Consider the following 25,047-nt stretch of genomic DNA (forward strand, 5'->3'; position numbering starts at 1 on the left):
CACAAGCTAGAATGACTTGAAATTTGGTATGGATCATTTAAATGGTATTTTCTAAGTATGATAAAAATTTCGTAACATTCAGATAATTTTTGTCCGGACACAAAAATCGAGGCAATTGGTCCCACAGTTGACCATGTTTGACCTAGTTACCATTGACCAAGGTTGACCAAAACTTGTAGAACATCATTTTATATTATTTAAGTAATTATCATATTTTTTATGGTATTTATTTAGGAGTTTTTAAGGTGGTCATAATTAATGGTGTTTAATCCTTAATTAAAGTGATTAAACAATGATTAAAAGAAAAAGGAAAATATATATTTATTCAAATATATCAGCTAGGGGTGGAAAAATCCGACACGACCCGATACACGACACGAACCCAACCCGCAAAAGTACGAATTAGGGTTGGGGTTTTTGACTTTCGGGTCGGGTTCGGGTTGGGTAAAAATTTACCCGAAAAAATCGGGTCATTTTCGGGTTGAACCGAAATACCCGAAATTAACCCAAAATATATATATATGTAACTATGTATACATGTTTACGCAGGCATAATTCACCTCATCATAATTCAGGCTATTGTTTTGGCCCAACAAGCAACAACCCAATAACATTTAGAATGTCAGTTACACGTGAAGACAATCTCAACTCAATCCAAATTGCAATATTCCATACCTATCTTCTTTTGACAACCGCTCCCACTTCTCATCTTCTCATCTATACCTTTTTTCTATCTACTTTTTTCTGAGTTCCTGACTCATGTCTTCTCTAATTCTCTCTTTATCGAGTATGTTTTACTTAATTTTTATAAATTTAAAGACATGTCCAGCCATCCATGAATTTGTTATTAAACTAATGATAGATCGAAGATCTGATTGTTATTTACATAAACATGAACGTACGTATGTATATGCGTCGGTGCAAATTTTTTACTTCAATCCTCTTTCATATTCTTCAAGAGTGATTATAAAGATTCTGAAATTGATTTTTAGTTACTTTTTCTTTGTCAGGGATTTCTAGTTGCTTAAAATTTGAGATTAATTTGCTTGTTCACTCTGGCTCGGATCGGGTTAAAGCGACCCATTTGTAATTCGTGTCGGACCAGGTCGGGTTCAGGTAAAGTATGAAATCCCCAGGTCAGGTTCGGGTTTAATTATTTCAACCCGTTTCGGGTCGTGTCAGGTTCGGGTAGACTTAAAAATTAGACCGGGTACGGTCAATCCGACACGAAATTGACCCATTACCCGAAATTGCCGCCCCTAATATCAGCTGGGTTTTTGAACCCATATGTTGTTTGTCTTATATGTCAAGTTGCAAAGAAATACACTTTGCTTTCCATGTCATCAATCCAAGTGACATACACCATCCACCATCCATTTTTCTCAAATCTCCACCATTCAATCCACCCAACTTCTCCTATAAATAAACTCCCACCCCAACCCATTTTCTTCAAGCTAAAGAACCATAAAGTTGCTGGGATTTTTTCAAGAAATACTTTTCTTCATCTCTTTCAAATTTTGTACACACACTTCTTCTCAAAAACCTTCTCTCTCTTTTGTATACTTACATATATACAAGGTTTTTGAAACCCAAGCTTAGCTTCACCCTACCAAACTTTATCCCACCAAGTGAGCTCATCCACTACCACTTCCCGGCCTCCCGAAGGGCTGCCCAAGTTCGACCAAAGTGCCAAAATCCGGACGAACCTCCGGCGAATTTTTCCGACCGTTCTTTAAAAGTGGTAACTTTTAGCTTTTTATTTGAGCTTTGTATTTAACTTCTCTACTTCATCTTAAGCTCTAATACAAGATCTCTTATAAAGAAAGTTCTCAAGGGAAAAGAGAACTAAGATTCGAACTCGGAATTCGAATAAGTACTTGATCTTCAAAAAATCATTTCATCAAGAAGATCTATAAAGATAGGTACTTAATCTCCAAGATTGAGATTTAAATTTGACACAAGTTCACGAGTTAGCCAATTATTTTCACGCTCTTTAATTGGATCTTGGCTAACAAATATTCGTGCACATAAAATAATTACGAAGCATAGTTTAATCCCTTCTAACATCTTTAGTGTTTCGGGGGATTATAACTTGATCTATAAACTCTTCGTAATTTGTCAAATATCAAAACGGATTAAGTTCATGAGTTAGCCAATTATTTTGACGCTATTTAATTGGATCTTGGCTAACAAATATCGTGCACATAAAATATTACGAAGCATAGTTTAATCCCTTCTAACATCTTTAGTGTTCAGGGGATTATAACTCTATCTATAAACACTTCGTAATCATCTGTTATTTAAAGACGAATCAAATCCACGAGTTAGCCAATTAATTTCACGCTCTTTAATTGGATATTGGCTAACACATATCGTGTATATAAACAATTACGAGACATATCGTATAAGCCCCCTCTAACATCTTTCAGTGTTCCGTGGGGTTCTTATTCGATATATATAAACTACTCATAATTATTCGTTTAAACTTTAAAAGCACGATCTTATGCCAATTACTTGCACTTATCTTATTTGGATCTTGGCTAAGACTCATAAAACTTATACAAGTACTTGAAGTTAAAAGTATACTTTGACTACATAATTGTCAAATCATAAGTATACTAAAATCCTTAAGCCTACGAGCGTAAAGGATAAGTTACAATTCCGAAATTGTAACTAACGTATTATTCGATTTATAAATACGTTATCGAAAGAAGAAGAATACTAAAGAAGTCATAAGCTATAAGTGCTCTATATAAAATACTTCTCATATTACTCCACAACTTCATTTAATCTATAAAGGAGTAATTATAAAAATACTTGGACTACCATTTATTATCTTAAGTCAAGTATTCTTATTTAGTTTTAATATTATTATTTGAATATTATACTATTTGTGGGCTAGTACCGTAACATACTAGTTCAAAACAAATCTTTCTCTACTTGTTTTGTTTCGTGGATTGTCTTATTAGTTTTGTAGCGAGGCGAAGTGACGTGAGGTGATTCTCGTTCTAAGACTCAAGTCCTAGACGTACTAACGGGGAGTTAGTAGTCTTCACACCGTGAGGAAGAGGAAAGACCCAAGACCGGATCACTAAGTTCCAAGACCGACAAAAGCTAAGGAAACCGAGTCCACACAAAGGTTCTACAACAACTTTGAAGAAATAGCGGGGAGTTATCGTCTAAGATAAGTTGTGTAGGTTTTACATTTATTTTGAGGTGGTGACCCTTGTGTTATGCACCAAGACAAATACTTGTAAGGGTGTAAAAGCTTCTCCGCCTACTAAAGGAGCGAGTTTATTATAAGGGAAAATCCCGAATCCGGGAGAGGAGCTCGGGGACTGGAGTAGGGGTGAGCGAATCTATTAGAGGTTGCACCATCGCGAACCAGGATAAAATCACCGTGTGGTATTTTCTTTCATTGCACTTTATTTTTCCGCACATATAAACTGCAAAACCACTTGGTAAAGTTTTAAAAAAGGGATAAATTATCTTAAAACGCCATAACAATTTTTAAATTGGTAATTAAGCTATTCAACCCCCTTTTCTAGCTTAAAATAACCCTCTTACGGGACCTTACAAAATTACTTCTCTATATACGAAATATATTATATTTAGATTTAAGTATAATTTATTAACATAGTTCGTCCCTTACATGGGACATTAATCACGCAATATACGAAGTGATGATATATACTCCCTTAATCCATCTCAATTCTTAATATTCTTAATACTCCCTCGCTCTCTTTTTATAAGTGGTCACATTTGACTTTCTCTTTTTAATTGTCACATTTGACTTTGGTGTAATTAAATTAATTAAAATTTACTGAAATTTATTAATATTTTATAATTTGAACAAAATAAAAATATTTTTATTATTGAAAAATATATTTAATCTATTTTAATATATTACTTTCAGTTTTTATAAATAATGTAAGACTAATGTTTAGTCTTTGGTCAAAAATTAATTAATTTGACTTTTATAAAAAAATGTGACAAGTAAAAAGGGACGTAGAGAGTAATTAAAAAAATATATAGAATTAAATGGATCCCTGCTAGTTTACTTCGCCTTTATAATTTATTGTTAATATAACAAAAATTGGGTCATGCCCACAAGGGTTGACTCAGCTGGTTAAAGAGAGGATAACTATCCTCTTGGTCACAGGTTCGAATCCCACATTTATGAATATGTCTCCTGAACCAGAGCACGTCGTTTAAATGCGGTTTACCTTGGTTCACGTGATTTGCAGACTATTGTTTAAACCCGTGGGGTTAACCAGTGCGCACCCGAATGGTAGCGGCTGCGGGTTCCCTACGATAAAAAAATAAAATCAGGTCATTTTTGGGGTGACCTGAAATAATTGAACCCGACATGTGTTTATTTAAATAATTAATATATATTATACATGTATATGCATGTCTGGTTATATTTTATAAATTTTTTATAGCATTTTAGTTTGTTACATTTCTATTTTCTCTGTTAATTTGGCATAACATTTTATTTTTATAATATTACAAATTAAAATTCGTTAATTTATTTTTTATTAGTTTAATTTAAATTTTGGGTCATTTTTGGTCAACATGTCAGTCTCGGGTAACTCGAATATTTACTAGTTCGGGTTCGTGTCACAATTTTTTAACCCGTTTCGGGTCGGATTGAATTCCGATCAAAAGAGAAAAATTCAGGTATATCCAGTCTGACACAGACCCGACCGAAACTGAAATTGCCACACTCACCCTATCCATATATTTAGACTTTAGATGGATGTGGAAATGATATTTTAGATTTATTAAAATAATAATTAAAATATTGTTAAACATTATAATTTCGATCATGCAAGGTTTAAATTAGATGGGGAAATACATTTTGCTCGTTATCCGTAACTTCAGTATGCAATTTGCTAGATATTAAACTACGGGTACACAAAATGCACCAAGTTCAAACTACAGGTACACAACTTGCTTTTAACTCCTTTAATACCATACACACCAGTGTATGCTTATGGTATCACCACTATCCATAAAAATGTCTTCCTCTTCCACCACTTCCGAGAAGCACCACCCAATTCAACACCTCTCTAGCTTCATCTCCACCACTCTCACCTCTCTCCTCCCCAAACCCACCTCCAACCCGACCCGACCCACTCTTCTCCTACCCGTTTCCTCCTCCTTCGACCCGACCCACACCCACCCATCTTCTTCTTCAGCCAAGAAAACGAGCTTGTCTTCGGATTCGGGTTCTGGGTTTCCATCCACGTTGAGAATTAGTGGGCTTGATTCTAATGGCAAGGGTGGTGGGCCCGCCTTTGTGGGCCAGGTTTTTAGTATGTGTGATCTTTCTGGAACTGGGCTTATGGCTGTTTCTACTCACTTTGATATTCCCTTTCTCTCAAAAAGGTCTTTTCTTTTTTTACCCTTTTGTGTGTGTGTTTCTTGATTTTGTGTGTGTGTTTTAGATAAAAAGTTCATTTCTTTATATACCCATGTGTGTGTTTCTTGATTTTGTTGTGTGTGTTTTAGATAAAAAGTTAATTTCTTTATATACCCATGTGTTTGTGTATGTGTATGTGTGTGTTTCTTGATTTTGTTGTGTGTGTGTTTTAGATATACCCTTTATTCTAAAAGGTCATTTCTTTGTATTGTGTGTGTGTGTTTCTTGATTTTGTTGTTTTTGTTATTGAGTGTGTTTTAGATGAAAGGTCATTTCTTTATATACCCATGTGTATGATTCTTGATTCTTTTGTATGTGTTATTGGTTGTGTGTTTTAGATATTATTAGCTGTTATTGTGGCATCATTTTGAATTTTATCAAGTGTACATTTTTCGGGTGAATATATAATTTGTTGAAGTAATTTTCATAGGCTAAGAATTTTTAGTTTGAGTTAGATGATTTTTTGGGAGAAAGGTGTTTTTTTATCTTGTTTTGCTATGTGTTTTTGTGTGTGTTTCTTGATTTTGTTGTGTGTTATTGAGTGTGTGTTTAGGATAATGGCCATTTCTTTATAAACCCATGTATGTGTGTGTTTCTTGATTTTATTGTGTGTGTTTTAGATAAAAAGGTCATTTCTTTATATACCTATGTGTGTGATTCTTCATTTTTTTGTATGTGTTATTGACTGTTTGTGTCAGATATTATCAGCTGTTATTGTAGCATAATTTTGAATTTTATCAAGTGTACATTTTTTCGGGCGAAGATATAATTTGTTGAAGTAATTTTCATAGGCTAAGAATTTTTAGTTTGAGTGAGATGATTTTTTGTGGACAGAGGTGTGTTTTTTAATCTTTTTTGTATTGTGTGTGCGTATGGGTTTCTTGATTTTGTTGTATGTGTTTTAGATAAAAAGGTCATTTCTCTATATACCCATGTGTGTGATTCTTAATTTTGTTGTATGTGGTATTGACTGTGTGTTTTAGATATTATTAGCTGCCATTGTAGCATAACTTTGAATTTTAACAAGTGTACATTTTTTCGGTTGAAGATATAATTTGTTGGAAGTAATTTTCATAGGCTAAGAATTTTTAGTTTGAGTGTTTTATCTTGTTTTGCTATGTGTGTTTGTGTGTGTTTCTTGATTTTCTTGTGTGTGTTATTAAGTGTGTGTTTTTGATATACCCTTTATCTCCAAAAGGACATTTCTTTATGTTGTGTGTGTCTATGTTTCTTAATTTTATGCTGTTATTGTAGCATATTTTTGAATTTTCTCGAGTGTACATTTTTTCGGGTGAAGATTTAGTTAGTTGAAGTGAAAATGATTGTCTAAGTTTTAGATTTTGTGAGATGTTTTTTTGGAGAAAGGTTTGTTTTTTTAATCTTGTTTTGCTAATTTTTTGTGTATGATTTTTACGTGTTTTCAAGTTTTATGATTTTGAAATGCAATTAGTCGAAGTGACAATCGTAGTTTTAAGTTTTTACACAGGGAGTGATGTTTTTTTGGAGGAACGAGTGTTTTCATATTGTATTTGGTAATTTTTTATGTATATGATTTTACACTTTTGCCACTCTTATGAACCTTATTGAGTTTTCCTGCAATTTGGAAGAAAGTTGAATAGATTTTGGATGATTACGGTATGCGAATGAACCCTTTGCATCAGTTGTACTAGGCTCTAGGACGTCGACAAGATACGAAAGCCCTGTTTTAAATCAATATATGACATTTACTGTTTTTCTTTGGTCAACAGAACACCAGGGTGGCTGAAGAAGATGTTTGCAGCTGTTACAAAGAGTGAAAGGAATGGCCCGGTTTTTCGATTTTTCATGGATCTAGGTGATGCAGGTATTGCTTGGCCATATATACGTTCACTGCATATTTTAACAAAAAGTAGATGCAAGTATCAAAATCTAACGAGTTTAATCAAATCGGTTGTATTTGACTTCCCATTTCCTAAATGTTTTGGATTCTTTTATGAAATATTTTGCTGAAGTAATCTTAATTGATTGATTTGTCACTATTGACCTTGTAAAAGGCATGGTTATGATTGGATTAAATGACAGTATATTTAAGAGAAAGATGATGGATTTGTACTGTTCATCTTGAAAGTTTTTTACCCATTTCTTTGGAAAGGAGGCATCAATACGTCTATAGATTATTAATAAATAGACAACAAGCACATTTTAAGATTTGCAGTCACTAATTACTTTATCCGTTTTAAATAAATTTCTGTTAGTACTCTCCACGACCAGAGTAACATTTTTTTAGCTTTGTCAGCAGTATATACCACTTTTGGAGTAATGTTCTTGGATAATGTTTTCTTTAACTTTTGGTGTTCGGTATTTATTTTCAAAAGATTTGCGTGATATGTATATGATTGCGTCTTGTCTTCTTTTTTCTATTGTATTTGTTTCTGAAATTGTTTCATTAAGGAATCTTAGACTCTGTTTTGTTGATTGATAATGTATGCATGTTCTATATCTGTGTATATTCGTGACTATTTTTTCAATTCGGTTATCCTTCATTTTTAAGTGACCATCTACTTTTATGTTTCTAGTTTCTTATGTTAAACAGCTGAATATTCCAAGTGGTGTTGTTGGTGCTTGTCGTCTTGATTTAGCATATGAGCATTTCAAGGTATGTATGTTCTTTTGGGTTTTCTTATGTAAGATTAATGAATTTGCATGAAATGTTTACATATACCATATTACTACAGTTTTTTAAGGTTCCATGAAAACAATTCCCCTACCCTCCCCTCTTCCTCTTTTTAGTTTGCCCTAGTTCATGGTAACCTTATATCTTTAATCCATCTTCACGTCCACCTCATTGTCTTTAGTGTTTTTGTGTCTTCAGTGATATGCTGCCATCTCCTTATGGAGTATAGGTTTTGGGAGCTTGCTATTAGAAATCGTAGTTTAAGTTTTGGTGCCCTTATTTACTTAACACTTTAGGCGTTGTAGTTTATTTGTGTGGGACTACTTTGCCACAAATTTTGCTTGTTCTTTTGCAAACATGAACGACTTTAACTGTAACAAATAACAGGTACCTGGCTAATAGTCCATTTACTGGTTCAGTTGAGTTGTATTAGCACTAAGTTACCCGGACTCTTCTATTTTACCCTCGTACCGGTGTCCATCGGACATGACATGGGTGTGGGTATGGGATCTGAGTCGGATCCTTGAGATGGAGACCGGACACTTTAACATTAAGAAATCTAGTTCAAAATAATTTACAAGCCTCGCAACAACTTAATCCTCTTAATTCTAGGGAGGGATTTTTACAGATTACTATTTTAATGTTATCCTTTTGATTTATGTTATAAATATGACATAAACAATTATGTAAATGTTTACTTTATGGGGGAGAAGACACGAATTTACAAAAAGTAGGTATAATTTCGTTATGTGAAGGTTATTTGCCAAATCCCGGCACCTGTGTCCAATTTTGGATCCATTTCCACGAATCGTAATTTTTAAAAACTAAGAGTATGACACTTGGATCCACACCCGTACCGGAGTCCGGGTAACTTAGGATATCTTATTCTTTATATTTTGTTGAAACTACTTTTTCTTAATTTTGTTTGTTTAAGATACTCTCTAGTCTCATTTTTACACCAATCCATCACCGACTTAATTGGTCTCACTTAAGGGTGTTACACTTGTCTTGCCCATTATCAATATTTTACATTAATTTGTAACTTTTGGTCTAGCTATGAGTCCCTCATATGTGAAGTGTTTCCCAAGGGTAACTTTATGTCCTTATTCTGAACGGTTTAGTCGATAATTTTTTCTATAGATAAGCAGTTTGCTTATGATTGAATGGGATGGATGTTGCAGTGACATGATATTACCCTTCGGCATTTTATGAAGTTGATTTGGTTTTGACAATTCATAACCATATTTTTGTTTCATTAATTCTTATTTATGCGGATGTATGATACATTTCTGTTTTAATGCAGGAAAAGCCACACCTATTCCAGTTTATTCCTAACGAGAAACAGGTAGAAAGAATGATCTACTCTTTCCTTGCTTACAATAATCACCCTTTTTAAGTTTAGCATTCCTTTTCATAAATGAGCTCCTGATGCAGGTGAAGGAAGCAAATAAGCTTCTCAAGACAATGCCTCAGAACGGCCAAAGAAGTAAAGTTGAGGGCGTTCCTGTTTTTAGTGCCGAAAACTTAGATATTGCAATAGCAACCACTGACGGTATAAAGTGGTATGCTCTACGCAGTTTGTTGCTGAAATTTGTTAAATGAAAAATAGGGACCTATGTGAATTCGACTTCTTTTTAATATGAATCTCTGCAGTGAGTTCACATATTACGTATGCACACATTAATGTTATGCATGAACATTTTTGTTATTTGAAGTATAATAACATCATGGAATTCTTGTTGTGGGCATACGGAGTAACCTACAAGAGAACCCTCATAATAAGGTATTACCGAACAAGAAATTTCTGATATGAGACTAGCCAGTCTTCAAGTAGGAATCTATATGATAACAATCCCTCAAACTAGAGAATAGATATTAATTATGAACAACTTCAAGAAAAATAAATAAAATTTCCTGATGAATGGTCAAATTTTCTTCCCTATTGCTTTATTCTGGTCTGTCAGTTGTATTTGCATTTTCAGGATACAAAAAATATTATATTAGTACACTAGTATATGATTGTGCAATAATGATACTAGGGCTACACTCTCATCTACTTTCAATGCAGCTAATCCATCATATCTAAAATTTTGCATATTTCGAAGGTATACACCTTACTTCTTTGACAAGAACATGCTGGACAAGATTCTTGAAGAATCTGTGGATCAGCACTTTCATTCTTTAATCAAGACTCGCCATTCAAACCGCCGACGAGACATCATTGATGACAGTATGTCATCAGACGTGTTTGATGAGAATGCAGAGAGCATATGGGAACCTCCAGAGGTACACAATCAGCCTGTTGTAGATGTTCATCAGAATTCTAAATGATGTTGTGAAGGATAATTATGTAATAGGTTAAGCAGATTGTGGACTTGAGAAATGCTAAACAATGAAAAGGAATTCTTATGTTTGAGAAATAAAATCTTCTAGTTTCTTTCTAAGTACCAGAAATCATTTATAAAGTTTGGAATTTGGATTTTAAAAGGTGGTATTGGACAGCAAATTCAATTTATCAGCTCTGTATTTGCTCTTATTTGGAATTGATTGCTGCACTTCTCATTGTCAGGTTCAGGAAGTAATGGATGAGATTGGTCCGGTTGACATCCCTATGAGTGTCATATCAAAGGCCGCCGAAATTCAGCTGCTTTATAATGTTGACAAAGTACTCCTTGGGAACAGGTGGCTGCGCAAAGCCACTGGAATTCAACCGAAATTTCCTTATTTGGTTGACTCGTTTGAGAAAAGGTAACCAACCATTCTCAATATAAAGCATTCATGGAGTCTCTGAATTTTCATGTATTTGATGGCCTCATGGAACATTTTATCTTCAGTTGTTTGGGGTGGGGGTAGCGTTGTTTCATGGATCCAATATATTTATAATTTTATTACCAACCATAGTTTGCTCTGAATGTAAAATCTGCAAAAAATAGATTACCACTATTATAACTATATAGTACTGCATCAGAAATTATATTTTCTTGTTCAAGTTCTTCCAATTGTTTTAACTTAGCCCGTCACTGTAGCATATAATTTACTTCTCACTTCTCCGATAACAATTAATAAAGATTCAAAATTTCCTGGAAAGTGTTGCTTATTTTAGTAGTAAGATAATTCTGCTTTGCGTGTTTTTCTTCTTCTTTCTTTTGGTTTACGTTTTGACATATTTAACGCTGTTTGCCTATAGTAAGTAACTACTCACTGATGTGGGCAATTTTGTTTATGTGACGTATTACAGTATCATTAATAACAAACTTTGGAACTATCACGTGAGTGGACTACCATCTTAAAATTATCTTATATTTGTACCTATCATAGCTAATGTAATACAATGCGCTGGCTCCTGGACATTTTTGGCACACTTGAATGGAAAGTTCATTTTTATGGCACAACCATTCAAAATGTTCCAAATATGGCACAGAACGCCACCACTTTTGGGGGTGAGGTTCACCCCAGAGGCCCAGAAGTAGTGGCGTTCTCGGGTTTTATATATATTTTTTCTTTTTTTCTTTTCCTCCCCCGGTTTGTGACTTGTGTTTATTGTTTTTCTAAGTACAAAAAATCCTATGGAGGTCAATTTTTTAGCTCTAATAATAAATTGTAAAAAATTTATTTTGGTTTAATATTTTTTTTTGTTGTCGAGTCATGTAAACCTATTTTTAGTGTATATTTTTATTTTAACAAAAAGTTGTAAATATACGACTTTTGTAGTTTTAAAAAGGGTGTCATGTGAGTGTGCATATGTTATGTGAGGGTATGTTTTGCAATGCTCATATTTAATTCCCAAAAAATTATTTTGGTTTAATTCTTTTTTTGTTGACTAGTGACGTAAACCTATTTGTAGTATGTATTTTTTATTTTAATTTTAATTTTTTTTTGTATGGTTTTAGTTGCTTGGAAAAGTGTAAACACGGGGGAGTATATTTTGTCCTGACGATGCCTCATATTTGTTCTTAATTCATTTGTTGATAATGGATACTTAATTTCAAACCCAAATTCCATCACAGAACATAAGTTACATAATAACACACACAGTTGAAAAACCATGCCTACTTCGATCTACAATAATAACACGATACATAGATAAAAATGAGTAAGATGCAACAATGCTAAAAAACGAGCAACTAGAAGTTCACGTGGTTAAGTGTGGGCGCCCTGGGCATTTCTTGCTACGTTTGGTGTGACCTTCTTGGTTGCATACACTGCATTTTTTTCCTAATCGCGGACCATCAATCTTTGTTCGGACCCGCACCGATTGGCCGTTATCTCCACGTTTTTTCTTAAGTTTTTTCAATGACCCATCCAACACTAACTTTCCATAGCCCCGTCAAGGTAGAGGTAATTCGTAGTTCCAGTATTCAGTTGGTTGCAACGGATAAATCATTGGCCGGTACAAGTTCTCCATTGTCTGGTTCTTATGACAATTTTCAATGAAATGATCCCAACTCAATCCATATCTTATTCAACCAGCCATTGCGTGATAGCACATCATATGATGGGTCGCCCATTTTTCACACGTGCACGTACGATCATTGAGGTTGACTACCTGGGTTTTACCTCCCTTTACCCTTCCCTTAGCAGTTGTGTACTGATATTTAACTATTTTCAAGATCCCACGTACACGGAATAACCGTATGTCTTGTTGCCTTTCTTTGAATTTTTGCTAGCATGGCGGCTTAACGCGCACATAACAGTTGACTCTGTTGCAGACCGTCATCCACTATATTTCGATGTGTCTTAATAATTGTGACCGCCTTGTAGAAGAGGTACTCCATCATTGCTGTTACTGGAAGGAAACGTGCCCTTTTTATGTTGCCTTTGACATCCTCAAGCATGTTTGTGGTTGTTTGACCATAGCGAACACCAGTGTCGTGGGAAAATGTCCACCTCTCCACGGGTATTATGGCAAGATAGTCGGGGGGGGGGGTTTACCAATCCTGCCATGTATGCGTCATGTTTCGAGACTTGCGTGCTTGTTCCAGCTTTCCACATCAATTTTTTTAGTTCACCACCAGGGTGATGATGACAAAAGTTTGCTTCTGACATGGAATAGGCAGAACCTATGAATTCCTAATGGCTCAGCAAATCTGTTTTGAGGGTCTCGTATTGCAGAGATAATACTGGCTGCACGATCGAAGATGATGCACACGCCGGTCTTTTGGCGACAAACATGTCTCCTTATACGTTGCAGAAACCAAGACCAGTTCTCGTACGTCTCTTCATCAACCAAGCCATAGCAAAGAGGAAAAGAGTGGTTGTTCGAATCTACACCCATAGCAATAAGCAGCTTGCCTCTATATCTTCCCTTCAAGAAAGTTCCGTCAATTGAAATCACAGGACGCGCATGTTGCCACCCGTCCATCATTTCCTATAAAACACCAAAAGATTAGCTTGCGTACGGACGTGCCCCGTTCCTCAGCATGAGCAAGACATCGATCTCAACTTAACAATGGTTCCATGATTTGTATTCATGATGGCTGCAAAAAACACGGGAAGAGCTTGGTATGTTGTAGCCCAACTGCCATAGACTTCTCAATGGCTATTTGCCTGTCTCTCCACGCTTTCTTGTACCCTATTATATGGTTGTGCTTGTTGTTGATAAAGGGGGTAATGGTTTTAATGGGGATTTCTGGTGTATCTATTACCTGTTTCACATATCACAGTAAATGTCAAAATATTTTCGTACCAAATATGTAGCGAAGTTGAATAGTTATGTATGTGAAGTTGAATAGTACGGTTTCTCGTAAACATAGAAACAATACTATTCGACGTCACGTACATAACTATTCAATTTCGCTACATATTTGGTACGGAAATATTCAAAAAGTGATTTCGCGGATTATGAAACCACTTGTAAGCAATTTCACATCCATAACTATTCAACTTCGCTACATATTTGGTACGGAAATATTTTGACATTTACTGTGATATGTGAAACAAGTAATAGATACACCAAAAATCCCCATTATCCCCTTATCAACAACGAGCACAACCATATAGTAGGGTACCAGAAAGCGTGGAGGGGCAAGCAAATAACAATCGAGGAAGTCTATGGCAGTTGGTCTATAACATACCAAACTCTAACCATGTTTTTTGCAGCCATCATGAAGACAAATCTGGTAACCATTGCGGAGATTGATGTTGTGCCTTGTGCGGAGAAACGGGGCACGTCCGTATGCAAGAAAATCTTTTGGTGTTTGAAGGCAATGATGGATGGGTGGCAACCTGCGCGTCCTGTGATTTCAAATGACGGAACTTTCTTGAAGGGAAGATATAGAGGCAGACTGCTTATTGCTATGGGTGTAGATTCGAACAATCACCCTTTTCTTCTTTGTTATGGCTTGGTTGATGAGGAGACGTACGAGAACTGGTCTTTGTTTTTGCAACGTATTCGAAGACATGTTTGTCGCCAAAAGACCGACGTGTGCATCATCTCCGATCGTGCAGCCAGTATTATCTCTGCAATACGAGACCCTCAAAACGGATTTGCTGAGCCATTAGGAATTCATAGGTTCTGTCTACTCCATGTCAGAAACAACTTTTGCCATCATCACCCTGGTGGTAAACTAGGGCTGTAATTCGAGCCGAGCTTTTTTGAGCTCTACTCGATTAACTTGACTCGAACTCGTTATCGAGCTCGAACAAGATTTTAGGCTCGATTAAAAACTCGAGCCGAGCCGAGTTTTTTTGAACTCGACTCGATAAACTCGAACTCGGTTAATTTTTTTATATTTTATTAATATTTTTATTTTTTATATATGTTATTAATATTACTTGCACTTTCTATATTTTTATTTTTTTCCATTAATATAACTTGATGCTATTTTTATGTGTTATTTACATGATTAATGATATTTTATTTTACTTATATTATTAATATGACTTGTGTCTTTTTATATTTGTTATTTACATGATTGATAATTTTTTCTGGATATGTATATATAATTTGATATTGGTAGTCCTTTGTCACTTTGTGTATATTTGAGGGGACCCCTTCCATACTTTTGTTTCAAAACTAATTTTGTTTTGAACTGAATTAGATTTGTATTGCATCAATTATAAATATATTTATAGAAAAATAAGAATATATTAATTTGAAATAGTAAAACAAAAAATAATCTGGAGTTGAATCAAGTAAAATTGTTATCGAGTTTCGTTTGATTTTATTTTAAAATAAAAAGGACAGTTACGAATTTTACATCAAATAATCTATTCAATATAGGGTTTTTTTTTGTTTAAATCATGAATCTATAGAATATTCCTTTATTTTAGATTCAAAAGTTATCATTTATTTCAAAATCTAACGGTCCTTTATAGTAATAATGTATTACTACTATATTGATATTTTATTATAAATTTGATTCATACTTTTGATAGTTGTCTAAATTCTAATTGAGATGTCAACTAATTAGATCTAAATTTACAATTTAGTGATAAGTTAATAGGTATATTATACAACTATGATATAAATTACACGAAAAAAAGTTTTATTATGATTTATTGCTATTAATTAAAATTATTATTTTTATAATTGTTATTTATTAATGATTTAATGTCTATTGCGTACTTTTGTTTTAAAAAAGATAAAAATTATTTTTCTCCCCCGAGTCCCGACAATAATAAAATTATCATTTTACTTTATTTATCATATATATAAGATATACAATATACAATCTAGAAAAATAAGTACATTTTTAAGAAATATGAAGATAGAGTTAAACAAAATTAATAAAATAGATGATTTGAAAAAATATACTAACAAAGGTGTTGTTATTTGTTTTCTAGTTTATACATGTATTTGAATATGTTGTTAGATTTACCTCAGAACACATGTATATTATTTTGAACATTTATTTATTGTTATTAATAGTGAAATTAATGTTTTTAAATTATAAGTCAAAATTTCAAAAATGAAATATTTTTACAAAGGTAAAAATAAAACCTGAATAACTCGATAAGAACCCGATAACTCGAAAACATGTTAAAAACTCGATAAACTCGTAGGCTCGATAAACTCGATAAGGACTCAATAACTCGAAAATACTCGAAAACTCGATAAGGGCCAATCAGTGCGGATCCGAACAAAGATTGATTGTCCGCGGTCAGAAAAGAAATGTAGTGTATGCAACCAAGAAATGTAGCACAACAAACGTAGCATAAACGTAGCAAGAAATGCCCAGGGTGCCCACACTTAACAACGTGAACTTCTAGTTGCTCGTTTCTTAGCATTGTTGCATCGTACTTATTTCTATTTATGTATCGTGTTATTATTGTGGATCGAAGTAGGCACGGTTTTTCAACTGTGTGTTATTATGTAACTTATGTGATGGAATTGTAAATAAGACATCGGCAGGACAAAATATATTCCCCATGTTACACTTTTCCAAGCAACTAAAACCATACAAAAATTAAAATAAAAAATATATACTACAAATAGGTTTACATCACTAGTCAACAGAAAAAGAATTAAATCAGAATAATTTTTTTGGGAATTAAATATGAGCGTTGCAAAACATATGCACACTCGACTCGCATGACACCCTTTTTGAAACTACAAAAATCATATATTTACAATTTTTTGATTAAAATAAAAAATATACACTAAAAATAGGTTTACATGACTCACCAACGAAAAAAGATTACACCAAAATAATTTTTTTTTCAATTTAATATTAGAACTCAAAAATTGACGTCCAGAGGATTTTTTGTATACTTAAAATAACAATAAACACAAGTCACAAACCGGGGGAGGAAAAGAAAAAAATATATAAAACCCGAGAACGCCACTACTTCTGGGTTGAACCCCAAAAGTAGTGGCGTTCTGTGCCATTTTCGGAACATTTTGAATGGCTGTGCCATAAAAATGAACTTTCCATTCAAGTGTGCCAAAAATGTTCAGGAGCCACAATGCGCTTGTATATTTTGAAGTGGCATCCAAAATAGCTAGAAGACTAAGTGCTCGTCGAAACAGGTTGCAAAGATTCACATACCTTTTTTAGCTTCCGATAAATAGAGGGTTTTTCTCATTATAAAATTTCATTTCTTAAGGTTGACAGCCAGAGCCTAGAGGCTCTCTTTTTTGTTTTCTCTTTGTCCGTTAGTAGACACCATTATAATTTGAACCAGTGTTTTGTCCATTAAATTTCCCTATTTTAAGGTATTGTATTCATCTGTAGTAGCTGATTATATATTCCTGTTTTCACTTTTCTGAGCACTTGTTTCTAATTTCATTGCAGGACTGAAGCTTCTTTTCTGAGGGCATCTGAATCATCCAACTCTACTGCCGATGCTGAATTAGAAATTAATAGTCCCGAACACCCTAGTACTTCAAAAGTTGAATCAGAAGATAACTTACAAATTTCACGAGGACAGCAACGAGATTTTCAGTTTCCTTTTGGTGATTGGCTAACAAATCCATGGTTAGAGCCCTTGAAAAAGCAACAGAGTTTACCAGATAAAAGGTGCTCTCCTAGTTTTCATTATTTGATATTACTTCACACACCTTTTGTGGTTACATTTTCAATGCTTTTTTTAGGGCACAAAGGTCTTCACATGATTGCGAGAAAAAAGAATCTCAATCAAAGGTATTGTTACCTCAGATTACAATGGTTGGTATCTCAACCGGCGAACCTGGACAAATGAACAAGGCGGCTATGAAAAAGACAATGGATGATCTGACAAGAGAGTTGGAAGAAAGTGATAAGGGAAGTGTTAGTAGCAGTAACGACTACAAATCTGATGATAGGGATCCACTGTTTGTCGCCAACGTCGGTGATTATTATTCTGGTATGTCAAAAGCTGGTTCGGGTAAATGGGTTCGTGGTGAGTCGGCTAAAATGCGTCGATGAGGAAAGCATCATTTGTTAGCAAGATTTTAGCTGGGGAACTCAACAAGGAGATGTAAATTGATGAGGAATCATGTAGTTTGATGTTATACAAGGCTTTTATTACATTTTTTTACTTGCTTTAGCTTATTTCTTAGTGTACTTTAGGCTATGTAGGAAATTGTAACAGGGGAGTCTGGAATCTACTATTGTACATTAATACTCAAGATAAGTCAGATTTATAACTTCCAAAATAAAAAAAGAGCACCTTTGGTTTCATTATGGTGTTCAAATTTGGGTTTCATTAGCGCTAATCTATATATATATATATATATATATATATATATATATATATATATATATATATATATCTTAATATATATATATATATATCTTAATATATATATATATATATAAATAGAGTAAAGTTCTATGGAGTCCACCTTTAATTGGAGTCCTGGGAGTACATATATGTTCTGCAAGTAAAATATAGTTTAAAATATTGCAAAACATATTATTTTTCGACAAACATCACTATTCTATCAAAAATCTTGTAGATTGCATACATTTTAGAAGCAGAACATTGCAAAAATATATATTCTACAAAACATGTTTAGTTTGCAGAACATAAATGTTTATGTTGCAGAACATATTGCAGAACATACATATTGTACCGTAAATATATGAGATTTGCATGATTTTGTTGAAGTTATGCTATTTGTGTAACATGTTTTGTAAAATAACACGTTTTACAATATATTTTATTTGCAGAACGTAGATGGACTCCGAGGACTCCAATTAAAGGTGGACTCCATAAAACTTCCTTTTTTAGTCCCTATTTTTTAGAAAACAAAATCGAAAGCTTTTTTAGATCGAATATAAAAACATATTACAAGTAGAATAGGTGACCATTTTTTAGATTGAATATAATAATATATTAGAAGTAGAATATGCATCCGAGAATTTATTGGGAAGAAATAAAAAAAAATTATAATTGGAATATTGAAACCTCCTCTCTATATATATTTGAATTTCCGATCCAATCTTTAGCTCATCTTTTCAAGCGTTGTTTATCTTTATGTGAAAATTTGAAGGTAAATTCAGGATTTTGTTCCGGGCATGTTAATCTTACAAGAAAATATTTGATTATATAAACAATTTAATAATTTAGTCTTTGAAGGAAATGTGAACATCTCATCCATGCTTAAGCCAGTAAAGACTATATACTCATTGTCATTACACATCTTTCTATTTTTGGGCGGCTGATAGATTTGGTGTTTGCATTCTTATTTATCTCTTGCTATAACATATGTATGTAGCCGTGTTTATGAAGTCTCACAAATATAATGATTACGCTCCAAACTTCATTAAGAGATCCATAATACGTTCAGTTTTTCATGTAATCCAAATAATTTTAATTTAATAAAATTAAATTTTCTTTTATATATTGAAGTGTAATAAATATTTAGAAGTCAATGTATTTAAAATTTGTTTATTCGAATTAATAGAGAAGATAGTAAATATATTTAGAATTGTTTGTTCGAAATAATAGAAAAGATAATAAATATTTAGAAGTAAATAATTTATATTTTTTTAAAAAAAATTACCTTATACTAAACTAACTTAAATCGTATTTTTCTATTTAAATTTGAAATTCAAATCTATTATATAAAAGAGTATATACGTTCGAATTAATATAGAATATAATAAATATTTAGAAATCAATCCTATTTAAAATTTGTTTAAACATATTTTATCTTTTTGTCAACTAACTTAAATCATAAACACCTAATTATTTTAGAGTTTAAACCTATAATACAAAGGAGTATTCTCGATATATAAAAAGTAGACATCCACGAGCTGTAATATAAATCATATTTATCTTTTTTTCTTGAACTTCTCTATTTTTTTAATATTAAAAATTAAATTTTCTTTTTAGCGAACCTAATCTTTAGGTATTTATAAGAGACAAGTGCTATAAGAATTATATATCTTAATATATATATAAGAATTAAATTTTCTTTTATACATTCGAATTAATAGAAAATATAATAAATATTTAGAAGTCAATCTTATTTAAAATTTGTTTATTCAAATTATTTCGAATTAATAGGGAAAATAATAAATATATAGAAATCAATCTTATTTAGAATTTGTTCATTTGAATCATTTCGAATTAATAGGAAAGATAATAAATATTTAGAAGTCAATTCTATTTAGAATTTATTTAAACAAATTTTTTTATTTTCCTCAAATAACTTAAATCATAATTTCCTATATAAATTTGAAGTTCACTAAAAAACGGGAACTTCCTTATTTTTTTTTTTTTTGCTAAATGGGAACTTCCTTATTTAGTTTGTATATCTTAGAAAATAAAATTCAAGTTCATGTAGAAGTAGAAATAAGATCCAAGTTTATATAGATTAAAAAAATTTCTTATTTAGGTTCCACAATTTAGAAAATAAAATCTAAGTTAATGTGGAAGTAGAAATTAAATTAAACTCTATAGCGAAGTAGAATTTTATTAAATTATATTCGAAACTTATACTAATAAAAATTTATTTCAACTTATTCAAAATATAAAAGAAAAGAAATTGTTATTAACTTATTCGAAATGAAAAAAAATTATAATAACTAAAAATTATTATAATTTATTTGAATTAGAAAAGAAAAATAATTTAACACTAACATATTCGAAATAAGTTAATACCAACATATTCAAATATGTGTGATATTTAAACAATTTTCTGCATGCAGTGGTCAGAAAAGTCATGGGAGTTAAAAGGGGCCGATAGACCCTCGATCTACAAATATTTAAATTTTTTTATCATAACCCTCTTTTTTTATTTAATTTTGCAAGACGTTGGATTTTGAGTGTATATAAAGAAATCCAATACAATATTCTTTAATTGTAGAGATCTGCATTTGTTTATTTTTTTAATATTTAAATATTTTTTGTCTAAATTATAATAATTTTTTATTTGTATTTTATTTGACGGCAGGACGACTCAACCTAAATTTTATCTACATAATAATATTTTTTTTATTAGCATTGTGTTTGACGGCAGGGCGGATCAAACTAAATATTCTCTAAATTTAAATAATTTTTTCATTATTATTGTGGTTGACTCGAATGCGACACAAACTAAATTTTATCTAAATTTTAATAATTTTTTCATTAGAATTGTGTTTGACGGAAGGGCGACTCAAACTAATTTTTATCTAAATCATAATAATTTTTAATAGTATTGTGTTAGACGGGAGAGCGGTTCAAACTAATTTTACTTAAATTATAATATTAGCTTATATTAGGATTTATCTAATTATTTAGCGTCGGCCTAACAAAACCTCCTAATTTGTACAATTATTATTGACTTGTCAAGACGTGATATAACCTGGTATCATAAGTAAAAATGTACGCCACTTTGTTATGTTATGTATATTATAACATGTGTCGGTCTAACAAAGCGTGACACAAAATGAGCAATAATTATGAATAATTATTATTTTTAATTATAGTTCATGTTTTTCTTAAATTACCTTTCTATTAATTTTTTAGAAAAAATTTGTAGGGCAGCTGCGCAGCGCGGCTTTGTCGACTAGTACTCTATAAAATAAAATCCCAGATGGATCCCGTAGATGATGATGTGTATTCTTCTCTATCTTACATTCTTACTATGCTACTTTCTCTAATTCTGGGAAGAGGTCCCTATATTTTGAATTACTAAAATAAGAATTGGCATTTAGAATTTAATAAATATGAATATAATGACTTCATATTAATCACCTTTGGTAGGGGTATACACGGATCGGATTAGGCGGGTTAGGCGAATTTAGCAATCCAATCCAATTAATTCGGGTTTTCAAAATTTCAACACCACCCAAATCGTTTAAATTTGTAAACCAAACCAATTTGTATACTTCGGTTTGGTTCGGTTTGGATCGGTTTATTAAATATACAAAATTAATATAAAAAAGTATAATAAAACATAAAGTTTCAAATTTTAAAACACTTTTTTTTTTGAACCGAAATTCTAAAACACTTGAAAATCATTCTAAACAATATTGCAATTAAATCGGGTTGACATATTTTCAACTCATAAATGTATCGGATTGAAAAAAATCGGTTTGGTTCGACCAAAATAGGATCGGTTCGGTTTGAATTAGTCAGGTTGGCCAAACCTTGTAAACCCCTAACCTCTGGCATCCCTAACTTAATTTTTTTGAGCTCTTCATCTTTCAAGATTATGTAACTGATCACTTTCATCCCATATAAATTTATGGGAGCAAAATAGTTCTCATGCCATTTTGTCATGTCTCCATTTTATGCCACATGTAACTCGTGCATTGTTTTGCATTCGTATAATATTTTGGGTTGTGTATTTTTAATATTTTGTAGCGTTTTTGTTCTCAGCATTTTTTTTTATCATGTCGTTTTATTTTGTGGTGCAGGTTTGTTATTAGTTTATGTCATCATGTTCGTATCTAATATTGATAGCCATCATTCATGTCATTAATAATTAATATGCATTTTTTTGTGTTTAAAGTTGGGGAAATGGCGCAAGACTATTTCTTTAGCACATTCCTAAAATGCAAGCCTTTATGAATTTGATATATTTTTTTCTTTTTGTCATGATTTATTTTAAAGAGTTTGTTTTGATTAATTATGATATTTGATTTTTCTTTCTAATAGAAACAATGGATGATGTGGGAAATCTAAGTGCATAATGTATCTCTACTAGGCACTGGCAGGATAAAAATAGCATCGGGATAATTTTCATAAATGCAGTTATTGGCAAAAAGTCATAAGACACAAATTACTTACAATAAAATAGCAACAAAAATTTTGAAACCCTTCTCAAAACAGCTACTCCCTCTGTTTTTTTTATTTGTCGCTTTGACTTTTGCACGTATTTTAATGTGGTTTGACCGGTTAGTTAGAAATATGATTTTAAAAATTTTCTTTTTGTGAATTAAAATATAAGTTGTCTACTCTTTTATTTACAAAAAGAAAATTTTATAAAAGATAATTTTAACTAGCCAGTCAAAAAACATTGAAATGTGTGCAAAAGTCAAATCGACACATAAAAAAAACAGAGGGAGTAAATATGTTTGATTTTGGAAAGTATAGATTTGTGTGTTGACGAATTAATAGTTCAGCACATGCAAATGTCAAAAGTTGATCTCTTAACTTCACTAGAAGGAAAATGTACCAAAAATTGATCTATTATCCTCACTTGGAGAAAAATTTATAACTACAAATATTAATTTTTCTGAAAATACAAGATTTGAGCTTTCTAACAAAATTACGAAATATAATTTTCTAACAAAATTACGAAAAATTAATTATGAAGTAAAATTATTGACATAACCAAAGTTTTAAAAAAAAATATCAGTTGTTATGTTAAATTTGATTTAGGTCTTCATAATTTTGATCATCCCAATTGTTTATGAAGTATTATGCTTATACTATATATGTTGATTTTTTTAAAAGTTAAAGTATTGATTTTGAGTTATGTGCCAAATAAAATATTAATTTAAAATCTGACGAGGATCAAAATCTGATAGTTACAATAAGTCCGCAGAACATAACTTTTTATAATTATATTAACATCAATTTATTCGAACCACAACAAACGCGATTTTTCCACCTAGTTGTATCATATATGTAAATATTGATTGCAGTTGGAGACTTGTAGTGCATTATTGATATTTGTTTATACATTTTTTCTATAAATTTAGCTTGTTTTGATTGGTTATTCACAATAATGAGATCAATCAAAATGTACCAAATTATAAATTTTAGGGGTTAAATATCAAAGTAGTCACTGAAGTGAAGGTCATATATCACTTCCTTCACTAATCTTAACGGAGTATCATTTTGATCACTAAAGTCACGTAAATATCAAATAGATAACTCTAAAAATGCGATTATAAAGTAAATATTATCATCTGTTATGTTCTACACATTTTTCTTCAACGCTCCTATAACCAAATGAAAAGTTGTGAACTCTAGTATTTTAGATAATATATCTAGATTTTAAAAAAATTATTTACTATTTATTTTAAATTTTTATAGTTATTTTATCTTACTTAATTAAAAATAAATAGTAAATAAAAGTTTTAAAATCTAGATATATTATCTAAAATACTAGAGTTCATAACTTTTCATTTGATTATAGTAGCGTTGAAGAAAAATGTGTAGAACTTAACAAAAGATAATATTTATTTTGTCGACACATTTTTGGAGTTATCTATTTGATAATTATACGACTTTAGTGATCAAAATGATACCCCGTTAAGATCAGTGAAGGAATTGATATATCACTTTCACTTTAGTGACCAATTTGATATTTAACCCTAAATTTTAGTGTTTAGGGGCACACACAAGCTTTTGTATAATCTGAATTTAATAAAAAATTGCTATTTCCTTTGTCCTAAAATAAGTGTCGCTTTATCTTTTGACACATTTTTTAAGGTACTAAAAAAAGATATTTGCATATTTTTTTTTAATTTTTTTTTCCTGAATTAAAATTTTACATTTATATTTTTATTTAGAAAAAAAAATTTATAAAAAAATGTATATAAGTACCCTTTTTTAACACCTCAAAATACGTGTCAAAAGTTAAAACGACACTTATTTTGGGACGAGTATCTATTTGTCTAATAAAAAATCTAATGATATCCAATTTTTTTCACGTGTGATGAGTGGACAGCTAGTTTGTTGGATAGAAAATACCTTGTTACAAACTTCACTTTATTTGTTTCATCATTGTACACACTACACAGGTTGATGGAAGATGACAATTGACATCTATTAAAGATGCTCTCTTATCTACATAATTTTTTTAATTATTCTAGATCTAAATTTTACCAGGTCAAATGTAATGCTTTTTTAATTGAAAAATTGTGTATAATTATGTTATTTTTAAGTAAATAATTATATATTTTTGAAACAGGTATTCCAATTTTTTCTCTAAACTTGTTAAAATTATGAGTTGACATGTTTTAGTTAGAAAATTTAGATGTGTACGAGATAAGCCCATCATTTTGATTAATTTTTTTTTTTGATTAACTTGTGATGCATGTAATCTAGAAATATTTTGGAGACAATTTTAAAACAAATATGTTAATTATTAAGG

General features: G+C 31.6%; 1 protein-coding gene across 1 annotated transcript; it reads left to right on the plus strand.

Annotated features, from left to right (window-relative positions):
- Positions 1 to 4,954: 4,954 nt before the first annotated feature.
- On the plus strand, positions 4,955 to 18,184 carry LOC141721859 (uncharacterized). Its single transcript, XM_074524999.1, has 9 exons — positions 4,955 to 5,394; positions 7,177 to 7,271; positions 7,984 to 8,063; positions 9,385 to 9,426; positions 9,516 to 9,643; positions 10,187 to 10,367; positions 10,651 to 10,829; positions 17,318 to 17,542; positions 17,617 to 18,184. The coding sequence occupies exons 1-9, from the start codon at positions 4,994 to 4,996 to the stop codon at positions 17,927 to 17,929; spliced, it is 1,644 nt and encodes a 547-aa protein (XP_074381100.1). The 5' UTR covers positions 4,955 to 4,993; the 3' UTR covers positions 17,930 to 18,184.
- The last annotated feature ends 6,863 nt before the right edge of the window (positions 18,185 to 25,047 follow it).

The sequence above is a fragment of the Apium graveolens genome, chromosome 4 (genome assembly GCF_009905375.1).
Source record: "Apium graveolens cultivar Ventura chromosome 4, ASM990537v1, whole genome shotgun sequence".
Lineage (NCBI taxonomy): Eukaryota > Viridiplantae > Streptophyta > Magnoliopsida > Apiales > Apiaceae > Apium > Apium graveolens.

Bases quoted from the DNA above. Each gene is read 5' to 3' on its own strand.
- LOC141721859 (XM_074524999.1), top strand. From the start codon at position 4,994: ATGCTTATGGTATCACCACTATCCATAAAAATGTCTTCCTCTTCCACC. The intron at 7,272-7,983 runs GTATTGCTTGGC...TTATGTTTCTAG, and splicing joins CATGGATCTAGGTGATGCAG to TTTCTTATGTTAAACAGCTG. The intron at 9,427-9,515 runs GTAGAAAGAATG...CTCCTGATGCAG, and splicing joins TTATTCCTAACGAGAAACAG to GTGAAGGAAGCAAATAAGCT.